The sequence below is a fragment of the Fistularia commersonii genome, chromosome 32 (assembly GCF_037954325.1).
Source record: "Fistularia commersonii isolate RoL2024-O1a breed Wild chromosome 32, RoL_Fcom_v1.0, whole genome shotgun sequence".
Taxonomy (NCBI): Eukaryota; Metazoa; Chordata; class Actinopteri; order Syngnathiformes; family Fistulariidae; genus Fistularia; species Fistularia commersonii.
In genome coordinates this window covers 8,002,065-8,016,344 of record NC_141315.1, presented here as the reverse complement: position 1 = coordinate 8,016,344, position 14,280 = coordinate 8,002,065, and the positions used below count along the sequence as shown (strand labels likewise).

Genomic DNA, 14,280 nt, shown 5'->3' with positions numbered 1-14,280 from the left:
GATAGGAGCGAGAGTTTCCAATGCAAAGTATTTTATTTATTTCAGAAAATTAATTTTAGTTTAATTTTTGCAATATTTTTTTTTTACAGATTTTTTCTTCTTAGGCAAGAATATGGCTATTTCATCATGAAAAAAATTTTCAAATACAAAAAAAAAAACCCTAAATAGCGAGGGTCCACTATATAAATATATACATATATATATAATTATATGTGTGTGTTATTTTTTTCACCTTCTCAAACCGGCCAGTTTAAAAGGCAACATTGCACGCATCCTAGGCTCCTGCAGAGGCCAGGGAGCTAATGCTGGCGTGGATTTTTTTTTTTTTTTTTGGTTACAAGACTCCGTTTAGCCTCGGCGAAGGGCCGTCTGTCCGTCGGCGGGAAATCCAAAGCGGCGCCGCTCCGCGCCAAGCTCTGCTTTTGCACAAGGACGGTTGTAAACGGCGCGGCGTTTTCCTCTGGAAACATTCCCGGAACGGAGCGTCTCGCCTCCTCCCACCCCCAGAAAACCCTCCCGCTGAGCATGTGATCCGATTTAAGCGGATCGCCGATTTTGACTCAGAAGGGCCAATAACTCAAATATAGGGCGCCGCGTTGCTGTCAATGGCGCTGTTACAAGAGGCCTTAAATTTCACGGGTCGTGGAGGGAAACTTTTGGGCGACGGAGCCCCTGATGTTCCCCAGCTGCTCCGGATCCACCGCTCCGCGAGTGTCCGTCAAACGCCGCCGCTTCGGGTCGGGTGACCGGCTCTTTCAGCGCGGGGATTTTGATGAATGGCTTTTTTTTTTTCTTCAGGGTTGGGGGGTCGATTTAGTCCGTGACTCCATCGGCTGTCAATCACCCCTTTATTTTCCCGATGTTGACGGACGTCGGCGGGGTCGGGGTCGGGGTCGGGGTCGGGATGCGGACGCCGGCGACCTTGACCTCTGGACGGGGGGCGGATTCGACCGCAGCTCGCGTTTTGCACGTGACGATCGGGCGTCGGGGGGGGAAAACACAAAACACACAGCGTCCACTTTGACCCCTTTAAACTGACCTCCGGGGAAAGTCAGAGCCAGGAAACAAACCCCGCCCTCCCCACGCCGTTCAGGCGGACTCTAGGGGGGTCTGAGGCCCGGTGGGATCGGCGCGCGCGAGTGTGTGTCCGAGCATGCGAACGTGCACGTGGAGGAGCCCTTGCAATGCCCCCAAACTCTCAAGGTCTGGTCTCCTTGTGACCTGGGCTTGATTTGATGCAGCTGCACCTCCTCCCCACGTCACCCCCTGAAAATTATTGAAGCTACAAATTACCAAAAGCCCAGAGGTTGTTCCACCGGTGGTGATAGCAAGCAGATGGCAGCGAGTCCGGGGAGGTGTCGCCTCCTCCAACCACCCACCTCCCCTCCACACACACACACGCACCGACCCTTTACATAAAGCAGCATTTGCATTTCATGAGCCTTAATTGCATCTGTCCCCCCCCCCCCGCAGCCCAGCGTGGCGATTTTGTGCCTGTCACGGAGCGGCCGCGCTTCCCCAGAAGAAACGGTGATAGATTGAGGCGGACCTTCTGTGTCTGCCCCACGCCGCCATCGACCCCCACCCACCCACACACACACACACACCCTTATTGTGCTCCATAAATCAGAACGTAGGTTCTCCTTCTCAGAGCCGGATGGGGCGGCGTGGGAGGCGTTTTAAGGGGCTCATTGAGGGAAAGGTGATGATCCTGAACGCAACTCCATTGACTCCATGATGACAACCCTACCCCGACACACACACACACACACACACACACACACACACACACACACATAGTTGCATTGTGTGTTCATCATGTAATCTTAACATTTCTACATGGTGACTAAAAAAATAGAAAAACCAAGGCATCGGAACCCAATGGTGATGGCTGATAACAATGTGTGTGAGTGTGTGTGTGTGTGTGTGTGTGTGAATTCCAGCAGAGGCTCAGAAAGCGGTCACATCTTCTCAAAAGTAGCACCTGACCCCCTCATGAATCCTCAGCTGCCCTTTGTACATAGGTGTAGGTTTCTGCGCCTCCAGAAGGTGGCGCTAAAACCCACTGATCTGAAACCATGAACGCATTTAGAAGAGTGACCTTGTAAATTACAAATCAATTACATTGATATATTGAAAAGAATTACAGCAAAAGTAGTTTTACCTCTTCTGTAATTCGATACTTGCATGCATGCGGTGTTTAGCCTGAATTCAGCTAATTTGTCAAAGGGGCGCTAAATCTCTAATGATGTGTGGAGGAAGAGGAGGCGGAAGAGGAGGATGAGTTGGAGGAGGAACCTCCATTAAACCGAGTAACGGGGCAGAGAATGCCGACGCGACGACGGGAAAAGCAGACATTACCCGCCGCCGCCGAACAAGGCCGGCTCTCCATCTCCATATATCAAGTTAATGAGGTTTAAACTCGATTTGCAAAATCCCGCGGGAGTTGCACAGGCCACAACACACACATACACAGACACACATACCTCACCACCACCTCCTGCTATGTCTATATATTGCAGTACCCCTATTCCACCACACGGGGGCGCTGTTTACCAAAATAGCACCGAAAAGCTGCTGTTACCACATTTGGCCACTAGATGGCAGCGCAGGACAAAGGTTTAGTTGACTGAATATATTCTATATGTGATATAGTTATTTATATCAATATATGTGTGTCTATTCAAAAATTGGTAAACATCTACTTTTTGTTTGTTATCCTCGACATTAACCGACATGAAAATCAACAGTATTTATAGGAATTGTCCTCATTTCACCCACTGAGTGTGTGTGACTGTGTGCCTCTGTGTGTGTGTATGTGTGTGTATGTGTGTGTATGTGTGTGTATGTGTGTGTGGGTGTGTGTGTGTCAAGAATACTGACTCATGATCCGTGAAGAAAACTTGTTTTGTCTTTAAAAGGAGTAGATGCGCCCTCCTGCTTGCCCCCCTTCCCCCCCTGACAGGTCAACCCATCATCTCTAGACAAGGCCTTCATGTGTTGTCATGCAATGGTGTTGTTGTTGAGACACACACACACACACACACACACAAACACACACTTACACAAAAACAAACCACTGTGGTGGTAAGAAACATCCTTTAATGATTAGACTTGATAATATGTTTAGGGTAGTTGGGTGTAAACAGGACACTGACAAAAACCCCCGGATCTTCACGTGGGTGCACACACACACACACACACACACACACACACACACACACACACACACACACACAGAGGCAACAAAACAGCGGGGCAGTTGTCATTAGAGGCCATGTCTTCTAACTGAACCCGGCACCATGTTTGAAAATAAAAAAAATTAATGAAAAAAATGAACACACCGTAATGGCGGGGTTAAGAAGCACTGGTATCCACCGTCGCCACGACAACAGGTGGCGTGCGAGATCCGGCAACGGGAGCAGGAGGGGGGGGGTGGGGGTGAGGATTGAAACACAAGTTGCATGTCAGGGATTCTCCGGCACTGGAAACACACACGTTGCTTTCCAGGGCGTGCTGCACAAACGCAAAACTGCTATCCAAATCAAATGTGTGTATGGGTGTATGTGGGTGTGTGTGTTTTAAGGCTTCGCAGGAAGGCCCTTTAGGAAAAAAAACTCAGAAACCTGCGGTGTCATTTTCCAATCCACATGCATCCTGTATCTCCAGCGCCGGTGGAATACACAGTCGTAGATAACGTGAGAGCAGTTTTATTGAGTGAGTGAGTTTATCTTCTTGTCGTTTCATCTTGTTTTGTTTTTTTTCAGGCTAGATTGTCATTGACACTTGTTATGCACAACATATAAACAGTGTATTACACAGCGGAGGAGGAAAATGCCTAGACTGCAGCATGGTCAAACTTCAAGTATGTGAAACAGACATTTGTATCACTACCGCGAGACCCCCCACCCGTCATCCCTCCGCCCCCTTTTACGCCTCCTCGTCCTCCGGGATTTTCTCCTATGGCTTCGACTCGGGTTTTGATTCTTTGGACTCGCTTTTTTTTTATATATATATATATATATTTTCGTCCGCTCGATTTGGAAAATTGGCATCTTGTGACTGACAGTCCGATAGTGATCAGAATGGGGAGGGGTGGAAGGGTGGTGGATGGAGGGGTGTCAGAGGGATAGCTAAAAGGCAGAGCTTATTCATATTCGTCTAATTGGGATTCAAACTCCGTGCAGGCGCAATCATACCGTTTCCCGCCTCTACGTCACCCCGAAAACGTCGTCTTTTAATTCATACAGTGGCCGATGCGGGAAAGAAATAAAAGTAGATCAGGCACGGCGTCGTAAAGCAGACTGAAACCTCTCCGCCACCCCGACGATCACAACCACAAACCGACTCTGCGTAACGTTCGCTATCTGTAAATAGGAATGATAAATACATAGCACCATCTTTTTTTTTTTGTTGTTGTTGATAATAGAAAATAAAATTAAAAAAAAAAAAATTAAAAAAAAAAATTAAAAATGCTCAGAAAACTCACAAATAGAAAGAAGAAAAAAAAAAAAAGACCAAATCGTCATGGCTATTCTAGATCCAGGGATGTTACCACTCTTTTTTTTTTCTTTTCTTTTTCAAAAAAAAAAAAACAAAACAACAACCTTCAAAACAACAAACAAATACACAAACAAACAAAAAATCCTAATCCTTCTATCATTTTTATAATAATAATAGTCATAATAATAATAATAATAACATGCATTTTGGTTAATGTACTTCTTCGTTGTGTTAATTCTTTGGCAAAAAAAAAAAAAAAATTAAAAAAATAAAAATAAAATATGAAGAAAAATAGCGTCTAATTATTCCATCGTTAACAAACAAACACCGAGGCACTTAATCAGCTGAAACAAAGCTCATTTGACGGAGCGACACAAACTATGTACACATATGTAAAAGTGTTATAAATAGGTTTTAAACCATAGATACTATATACATCTTTAAACTGAGACAGTATTGGTTGATTCTGTTGGTTTGTATTTTGGTGTTACCCCCCCCCTGCTCTGCCTCCTCCCGTTCCCCCTCTGTCGCGATCTGGTGGCCCCGGTGGCTCCGGGGGGCCGCGGGTACCCGGCCGACCGAGGGGGAATGGGGGAAGGGGGACTCGATGACACTCGCTGTTTGGCGCGGGGTTAACGGGAACGCTGCGGGATGGAACGGCGGCGGCTCATTCCCGCTTCCTCAAGATGACGTAGATGAGCCCGCTGATCAGCGCCAGCGGGAAGGCCAACCACGCCAGGATGTAGGAGTAGCCGTACACGTGGTTGGCGGGCACCCAATCCGGACTCATCACGGTGTAGATGATGGCTCCGCTCATCACGAACAAACCTGCGAGGAGGAAAAAAAAAAAGGGGGGTCACCTTCGTGGCGCTGAGGCGAATCTCAAACGGGGACGAACGTCGATCCCGTTAACGGGATCGCAAATTGTTGATGATCGCGTGGCGCCGGTTTGGAATGGGTCCGACAGGAAACACGAACACTTGCTCGTCGATTGGAGGCCTCAAGGTTATTTGAGAAGGACGAAAGATCTACATTGCTAACACAGCTAACATTGACAAAGTTGGATTGATTCGATCAGCGATTGCGCGACAGAGTTGGGGACCGTCTGCCTTGAGGCCAAGGAGCTTGTTCACCTTCAACGGTTTCACTCAGAGGCTCACTGACCAACTCTGACTTTCGATGTCTTACTTTGTGCCTTTTGCTCAATGGTCGTGCAGAAATCGGATTCATGCTTGAGGCCCAAACCTCTTTCGCCGGAGCCGTGTTTCACGATATTCCGCTCTTAACTCCATCTCTTAGTTTTGTTTTTTACTTGTGTGCGATGTTTCCTGAAGCACCATTAACGGGTTTTGGTATTTTCCGCATCATGCCGAGCTATCTGTGAAAGCGCCCCTCTGTGTCACACCATAGCACTTCCTGTTGACGGTTGACTAACCAGATTCTGCCTGCCTCCGCTTGGTCAGACATGGTATGATCTGTTTGCCCGCCCCTCCCCCTTCCACCCGGCCACTCTGACATTTCGGACATTTTGGCAGCCTTCCCGGCGTCATTCCAGTTTGGCTGAGTGGGCACCTGGGCGTCGGGCAAAGAGCAGCGCGCCAACCTGGGCGGCGGGGAAGGGCTGCCAAGAGACGGCAACAATGGCCCGGCGGCGGAAACAAACCTCCGGCCAAAAGGGCATTAAGGTACAAAAGGCAAGTGAGCCCTTCGGACCATCGGAAACCGACAGAGTATCATCGCGGGGGACGTGCTGTTAGCTAAGGCTACGTGCAGAGATGGCAGATCTTCAGTGCACAGATCAAGTTGTAGCCTATCGTAGCCTTCGACGGTTGGCTACCGTCGAGGCCTGCGGGCATACATTGGCAATCGTTGCAACTTATCTCTTATCAAAATCCAAAGAGGCTCCACGGCTCCGGGAATCTTTGATGACCATGTCACTTCGCCCTCGGGGAGACTAACATTTCACTCTGCCCGTTTCCGTTCGATCGGCGTGCTCCCGAATGCGCGGAGTACTTACTGGCGAGGATCTGGAAGGTTCCCGTGAGGAAGAAGCGTCCGCCTTTCTGCAAAGTGAAGAGCTGGAAGAAGAAGAGGAAGAGGGACAGGCAGCTGAAGATGATGGACAGGATCATGAGGGCCTGGACCCCTTGAATCCACTCTGTGGGGCGAGAAGGAGAAAGAGAGAGGGAGGGGGTCATCCATTAGATTTAGGCCAAGGCCCAAAGAAAAGGTCTGCTAGATTGGGTATCTTCTCACTGGGGAGTCTGACTTATGGCCTCCACCATGTTTACTTCTGGGCCGGTGTAATGGATCCACAACTATGAAACCTGGGTATCTTGTTCCTAAAAGCTCTGAGTGCCCACACACACACACACACACACACACACACACACACAACAGGACCGTAGACTAAATGTACTATTATCGATTGTTATGTCTGGTCCTCCAAGGCCGAGCGGGACGCCATTAACCGGCTGATGGGAATCCGTCCATCCAGCCACCAGACCGCGTTTCATCACTTCCATCCTTCCAGGAAAACCAAGCTTCTTCCAAAACTTCTCCTCCAATTTGTATCCTCGCCGCTTCCCTTCCCTTTCCTCCATTTTTTTTTTTCCCCCTTTCCCGCTCATGTCTTATTCCGCTCATACCATCAATATGCTAAGTTGCTGCCGTTGCTCACGGACGACAAGTATCCAAAAACGTCCGAAAAAATACGGCGGTTTCGTAACGCGACGACACAGCGTGAACGCATTTCAGACGCCCCTTGCGGTTTATTGATCTCTTCGCGTTATGCATATGGAAGCCGTGCTGTGGTTCGGGGGTTACTTGATGCATAATTCATAGGCAATGAAGGGATGATTAAGTCACCGAATCACTTAAGTTGAACGCGTTTGATCAACCGCTATGTACAACTGTAGACTAGCATTTAAACCACAATGGCGCTCTTGCGTATCCCGGCGTGTTACTGTGCAGGTTTAAATGGGGAGCATTGTTGTTGGTTTCTATTTAAGGGGCAGGGGGCGGGGCTGGATGGGCTGGCGAATAATTGCACAGGACAACCATTGGTGCCCGTTAGCGCTCGAGATATGGGAGGGAACCGGCACTGGCTATTGAGTACAACCCCCGCCCCTCCTGCTTTCCACAATGTCGCCGATGCGATACGATTGTCAGATTCTGCGGCGACGATCGTCGAGAGCCGAAGAGGGGAAAAAAAAACGCTTCATCATGTGCGGACAACGCGCCTATCCGATAAACACACATTCCAACGGCCGACCTCTGGCTCCGAGATGTTTCTTCGCGTCAGGCGCAATCGCGGGGATCGCAATAACGCCCCCCCCCAAAAAAAAAAAACCCAAACCGTAGAGGAAGCCACGACTTCCCTCGGACTTTCTGATTCCAAACAGGAAAGCGGCTGCTGATGCTCGCCGCCTTTCTGCCCTGCTGTTGTGACTTATGGCGCTCCATTGTCCTGACAAGCGCCGTCCAACACTTGTTTATATCTGGGATGCCAGCGCGTGGGCAGCGGACGCCGGCCAGACCAAGACTAATTTTAGCACCGGTCGACTCAACTGAGTCATTTTTTCATGGCTGTTGTAGGACTATGACGGACCGAACACTTCTCGGGAAACAACCAGTTTGAATCACCTTTTCAGTGGAACCCAACGGCTCGCCGAAAGCGCCTTTTTCGCGGCGGACTCGTGCCCCGAGCCTCCCGACCCGCACCAACCACGCCCCCGACGCGAGAGCTGACCGCTATCGTCCATCTCCCGGAGCCAGAGAGTGGCCCCAACTCCGGGAACACGTGCCTTCTTAAATAAACACTGTGCGTCAGCGCGCTAATGAAAGCAAGTCAAACAAACTACCTGGCAGGGGCGCGCATGTGGCGCAGGCCTGACAAAACACACACACACACACACACACACACACGCGCGCACACACATTGGCTGAGCGCGGCTCATTCTAAACCGGTGACATCATCCTGCCATCGCACAATCGCGGTTAACACCGCTGCAAGCGATCGCTCGATCCTTTCCGATCGACGATTACGAGATCAATACTTTGACGTGTGGTGGGGCTGCGGCGGGGGGTGGGGTGGGGTGGGGGGGGGCTGCTGATGCTAAATAAATCGCCTGGATGCCGCAGCTGCTGCCTTAAACCCCCCCCCCTCCCACCACGAAAGCTCCCTGCAAACTAACACCGGTTCTGGGTGTGACCCGTCATCAGCATGCAGAGGCAGTCCGAAGCCCCCCCCCCCCCCCCTCCACACACACACACACACACACACACACAGATCTAAAACTCAACGCTCTCCGCAGCCCCACCCCGGTTCCACAAATCCCAGACCCCCGTCACTATGGACTCCCAACATGGGTCCTGAATATGGACATCACACCACAACTATTTATACTGCGGCGACCTATCAGCTCCCACCGTCCAACGCCGTCGCCACATTCTCGCCACTAGGGGGCGCCAGATCCACCCCGGCCTGCGACACACCCACTTTTTTTTTTTTTTTTTTTTTTTTTTTTATCCCCTCCACTATGACAGATAACGTTCAGCAAGTGGTTTCACCGAGCCCTTCCTATCTGGAATGAATGAGTGAGTGAGTGAGCGGCGTGGAAGTCGAAGTTGCGTCTGACCTCCAGTGAACGCCTGGTTGCATAGGTATCCGCCATTGGAGGTGGAGCAGTTCTTCCACAGGTCCGAGGTTCCCGTGTCGCTGGACACCCACGCCTGCGGGCGGACGGAACCAGAATCGACCAGAATGAATCAGAATCTCAGGTTGGAAAAAAGGTGGGGAGGGAAAAAAAAAAGAGAAGAAGAAGTGGAGTTCGGACTCACGCTGACGATGGTCGACACGAAGAGGAGAACCAGAGCGGCGACGTGCAGCAGGATGATTCCCAGGAGCAGGAACAGCATCTTTCCAGAGAAGCTGAGTGGGGGGGGGGGGGATAGGGGAGTGAGAGACGTGCCCGTGCGTGTGCGTGTGTCAGTGCGCGCCGCCGATGCCAGACCGGCGGGACATGGGTGTGTCACTGCAGCACGTTTTTTTTTTTTTTTTTTTTCACACAGGCTGCCCTTTGAGAAGCTTCATCTGGTCGCCACGCACACGCACACGCACACACACACACACACACACATTCTCCTCCACCGTGTCCACTTCACTGACCCTCCGGAACACGCCAAATTCGAATGTTGTCGGTTAAAACAAAGTAAAATAAAAATAAAATAAAAAATAAAGTAACATTTAGATAAATCAATTAAAATGAAATTAAATGTTTGGATTTGACGTTCTGTTGCGTAACGAGTAAAACTTTTTTTGAATTAATTAATTTATTTATTTTGTATTTCCGCATTAATAAAAGTTCGGGTTGTTCCGTCGGTCTTCCGTAAAATGACATAATCTCGGTAGATTACACGAGATTAGCGTGGAAATGGGGGTATAAATATAATTTTACGATGAATTCACGTATTAAAAAAATAAAAAAGAAAAGAATCTGAGCAAACCAGACGTTAACCGGTCGCGGTGTCCGTCCCTAATCCCCATCCCGGACCGCGGGGCTTGGATTACGGGTACCGGAGCGTGTCCCCCCCACACCCCCCCGCCATCCAACACCTCCACCCCCCCCCCAAAACACACCTTTCCCCCGGGACGGATCCACGGTCCACTTACTTAGGAGCGCGGAGCTTGTTATTTCCACGGGCAGAAGGGAAAAACACCCCGAAAAAAGTCCCTGAAGAAAGAAAAGAAGCAAAAAACGGAGGAGAACCGGAGGGGTGGCGGTTGCAGAAAAGTGTCGTCGGCGGCGGCGGAGGCTCCGTCCGTGGGCAGCAGCAGCAGTCCGGCAGCGGTAATCCCGCGGCTCCACGGCGCACTCTAGATTGACGGCCGCGTCCGGCGTGCTGTTATAAAGTGTCTCATTATGGAAGAACAACGCCCTGCTTGCGTGGCTGCGTCACGCAGTGTGACCCCCTGCCCCACGGCCGGGGTTCCACATATAGACCTTGGCCGTGCGTAACGGCGCCGCGGTTGCCCCTAGCAACCGATGTGATGATACGATTGCTGTTTTTTTTTTTTTTCCCTTGCTTTCGAGGATTCTTCTTCTTCTTTTTCTACTTCTTGGACGAGATTACTCGGGCGTCCCTGATCCCTCCTAACTCCCGGGGACAGAGCGCAGATTTCAGGTTCGACTCGTGATTGAAATAAATGAATTAATGTGCAAATAATCGGGTGTTCGGTTGAGCAAATACATGATTTTTTTTTTATTGTAACCGCTTTGTAACTGTTGTGGTTTTTCTTTTTATTATTTCTTTCTGGATATGTTTGTACGGTGCCCTTCAGAGCCGAGCAAGGCACCTTAAATAGAATTTATTATTAGTATTTTAAATATATGCGTTCCCGGTTCAGCTCCGTTCTGGCTTTTAAATCACTTGTCAGTTTTCAGTTCTGAATAAAAATAATCTATATTCTATATCAAATTGATATATTAAATATTCTACCCACACATAACATGGTTATGAATATCACTTATTTTTTACGTGTTTTTAAATACGTCTATTTCCTTTTTTATATACATTATATGCATATATCTATATGACAACACACATGTATTTATGTATGTGTATTTATGTATATATGTATGTAATGTATATCAACACACATATGTATGTATTTGTATACCTTTATATAATATATGTATATATTTCTTTAAATATATGTATATAAACACACATATGTATGTATGTATGTATTTGAATATATTTATATAGTATCTGTATATATCTCTTTAAGCATGTGTATAGAAACACACATATGTATGATTGTATTTGAATACATTTATATAGTATCTGTATGTATTTCTTTAAACATATGTATATAAACACACATGTGTACAGTATGTATTCATGCATGTAGTTCTTTGCATATATATAAATATATATGTATATTACACTGCTCTTATCGCAACGTGTATGGAAAGTTCCCTAACAAAATCAATAAAATGCCATTTTATCATATTTTTTATTACTTATTGGTATGTCAGACTATATTTATAATACAAAGTGTGTTGCCCCCCCCCCCCCGTTCAACTTTGTTGTCCCGGCAACAGTAAACACAAATGGGAAGTTGTGAGGACTGTGGTTGTGCGGAGAGCCGATGTGGTCATGGCGGGAAGCCTCGTGACTCAGTGGGACGGCGTGGACGGGTTTGCCCGGCGTGGCGTCTGAGGGCTCTCCTCAGTTTGATGGCGTGCACTGGGTGTGTGTGTGTGTGTGTGTGTGTGATGGGGGGGGGGGGGGGGGTCACATTCCAGCCCTATCTGGGCTTGAAGCCTGTTGCTGATTGAATATAAAAATATACTCCTTAGGCCTGACGTATATCTGAGTGGAGGCCTGGGCTGTAAAATATGCTTATTTTTAAAATAGTAACACCCCCTGACACCCACACACACACACACACACACACACACACACACACACACACACACACTTGATTGCTGTCCACTTGCAGCGAAACACTATAAGTGTTTATTTTATTTCCTTATCACTTTTACTCTGCAAAAAAAGTAGTCAGCTACAAAAAAGATAATTGGAAAAACTGATAAAGAAGATATATAAATAAATACAGTATAGATGCATCAAATAAAATAATGCTGTAGCACAGTGCTTGCTGCTTCCACCACTGTGTGGAGTTTGCTTGTGTGCGCGTGGGTTTCCTCCCGAAGTTTAAAAACGGAATTTTGAATTGTGACTGTGAATGCAGACCTGCAGACGAGCGAGTGAATGGTCATATTGCTTTATATTGAGAGGGTGGATGAGAGGGTGAATGGTGTTACATCTGTGTGGATGGATCCTGTCTGTCACCCAATGACAGCTGGGAAAGGCACCAGCACCCCAGTCACCATGAGTGCAGGAGAAGCAGGATAGAGAAGGAATGGATGAAAAACTCTCATATTTTCTTTTTGGGTCGCCACAGCAAATCAACCTTCTCCATCTACTCTTTCTCTCTGTATCCTCCTCTCTCATACCCTCTCTCACTACGTCCATAAATCTTCTCTTTGGTTTTCCTCTAGACCTCCTGCCTGGGAGCTCCATTTCCAGCATCCGTCTACCAATATGTTCACTATCCCTCCTCTGTACATGACTGAACCATCTCAGTCTGGCTTCTCTGACCTCCTCTCCAAAACATCTAACATGTGCTGTTACTCTGATAGACTCATTCCTGATCCTATCCATCCTGGTCCCTTCCAAAGAGAACCTCAACATCTTTATCTCTGCAACCTCTAGTTCTGCCTGCTGTCTTTCGTCATTGTAACAGTTTCTAGGCCATACAGCATCGCTGGTCTCACCACTGTCTTGTACACCTTTCCTTTTATTCTGGCCGATAGTCTTCTATCACATAGTACCCCCAACACTTTACTCCACCCATTCCAACCTGCTTGGACCCGTCTCTTCATCTCTTTTCCACACTCTCCATTGCTCTGGACTGTTGACCCCAAGTACCTGAAATCCTCCAACTTCTTGATCTCCACTCCCTGTAGCCTCACCGCTCCACCTGAGTTCCTCTCATTCACACACATATATTCTGTCTTGCTGCGACTAACTTTCATTCCTCTCCTTTCCAGAGCATACCTCCACCTCTCTAGATTTTCCTCAACCTGTTCTCTGCTCTCACCACAGATCACAATGTCATCTACTAACATCATGGTCCATGGGGATTCCTGTCTAACCTCATCTTTCAGCCTGTCCTTCACCAATGCAAACAAGATGGGGCTCAGAGCTGATCCCTGATGGAGTCCCACCTCCATCTTGAACTTCTCTGTTACCCCTACAGCACACCGTACCACTGTCTCACAGCTAGCATACATGTCCTGCACCAGTCTAACATATTTCTCTACCATTCCAGATTTCCTCATCCAATACCCTCCTCCATCCAACTCTATTCCCTGTATCGTCTTCCCTCAACCCAGTTACCTTCATATCCCCTCTTGTTACATCCAAAAATCTTTTTGGTCTTCATCTAGACTTCCTGCATGGCAGCTCCAACCTAAGCATCCTTCTACCAATACATTCACTCTCCCTCCTCTGTACATGACCGAACCAACTCAGTCTGGCTTCTCTGACCTTCTCTCCAAAACATCTAACAATTGCTTGTCCTCTAATAGACTCATTCCTGGTCCTATCCATCCTTGTCACTCCTGATGAGAACCTCAACATCTTCATCTTTGTGGCCTCCAGTAGGCCACCTAAATGCAGAGATATGAAATGCATTTAATGCATTTAAATGCATTTTCTATTTTTAAGGTGCTCAAATTAGTATGATCATTTTTTTTCAAGATCTATGGTTGTTATATTTATTGTTGATATATTTCTTTATTAGTGAAGGGGGACAGGGGGGGCGCCCCCTAGAGGTCGGTGGTCCTGCAGTTCAATGACCTCTGATACTGGAAATATGACATCTACTGTAAACTCCACTTCTAATGGAATATGCCAGAAAAAAATTAAAAGCATGGTGTCGACTCTGACTTTCCTCAATGGAAAAACACACACACACACACACACACACTTACGATCACACACACACACCACCAGTGGGTCGACAGAGGTGAGGCGCTGTCCAGACTCAGATAGCCCCTGTCAGCATCCACTCTCTCTCTTCTTCATCACTTTGCTCACACTTCCTGACCAGCAGCACTCCTCACACCGGCACGAAAATGTTCATATCCAAACACACACACACACACACACACACAGGCGAAGGACCCGGATCGCAGACAT

At 47.8% G+C, this 14,280-nt stretch overlaps 1 protein-coding gene across 1 annotated transcript; it reads right to left on the bottom strand.

The window, feature by feature from the left end:
• Nucleotides 1-3,084: 3,084 nt before the first annotated feature.
• On the bottom strand, nucleotides 3,085-10,470 carry pmp22b (peripheral myelin protein 22b). Its single transcript, XM_086139711.1, has 5 exons — nucleotides 10,178-10,470; nucleotides 9,346-9,436; nucleotides 9,144-9,237; nucleotides 6,521-6,661; nucleotides 3,085-5,331 (listed from the first exon to the last, which is right to left on the bottom strand). Exons 2-5 carry the CDS (start codon nucleotides 9,421-9,423, stop codon nucleotides 5,171-5,173), a joined length of 474 nt encoding a protein of 157 aa, XP_085995837.1. The 5' UTR covers nucleotides 9,424-9,436; nucleotides 10,178-10,470; the 3' UTR covers nucleotides 3,085-5,170.
• Between the last annotated feature and the right edge of the window lie 3,810 nt (nucleotides 10,471-14,280).

Excerpts from the sequence above, each read along its gene's own strand:
- pmp22b (XM_086139711.1), bottom strand. The coding sequence starts at position 9,423 with ATGCTGTTCCTGCTCCTGGGAATCATCCTGCTGCACGTCGCCGCTCTG. Across the intron at positions 9,238-9,345 it reads TCGTGTCGACCATCGTCAGC|GCGTGGGTGTCCAGCGACAC; the intron begins GTGAGTCCGAAC and ends GTCCGCCCGCAG. Across the intron at positions 5,332-6,520 it reads AACCTTCCAGATCCTCGCCA|GTTTGTTCGTGATGAGCGGA; the intron begins GTAAGTACTCCG and ends TCCTCCTCGCAG.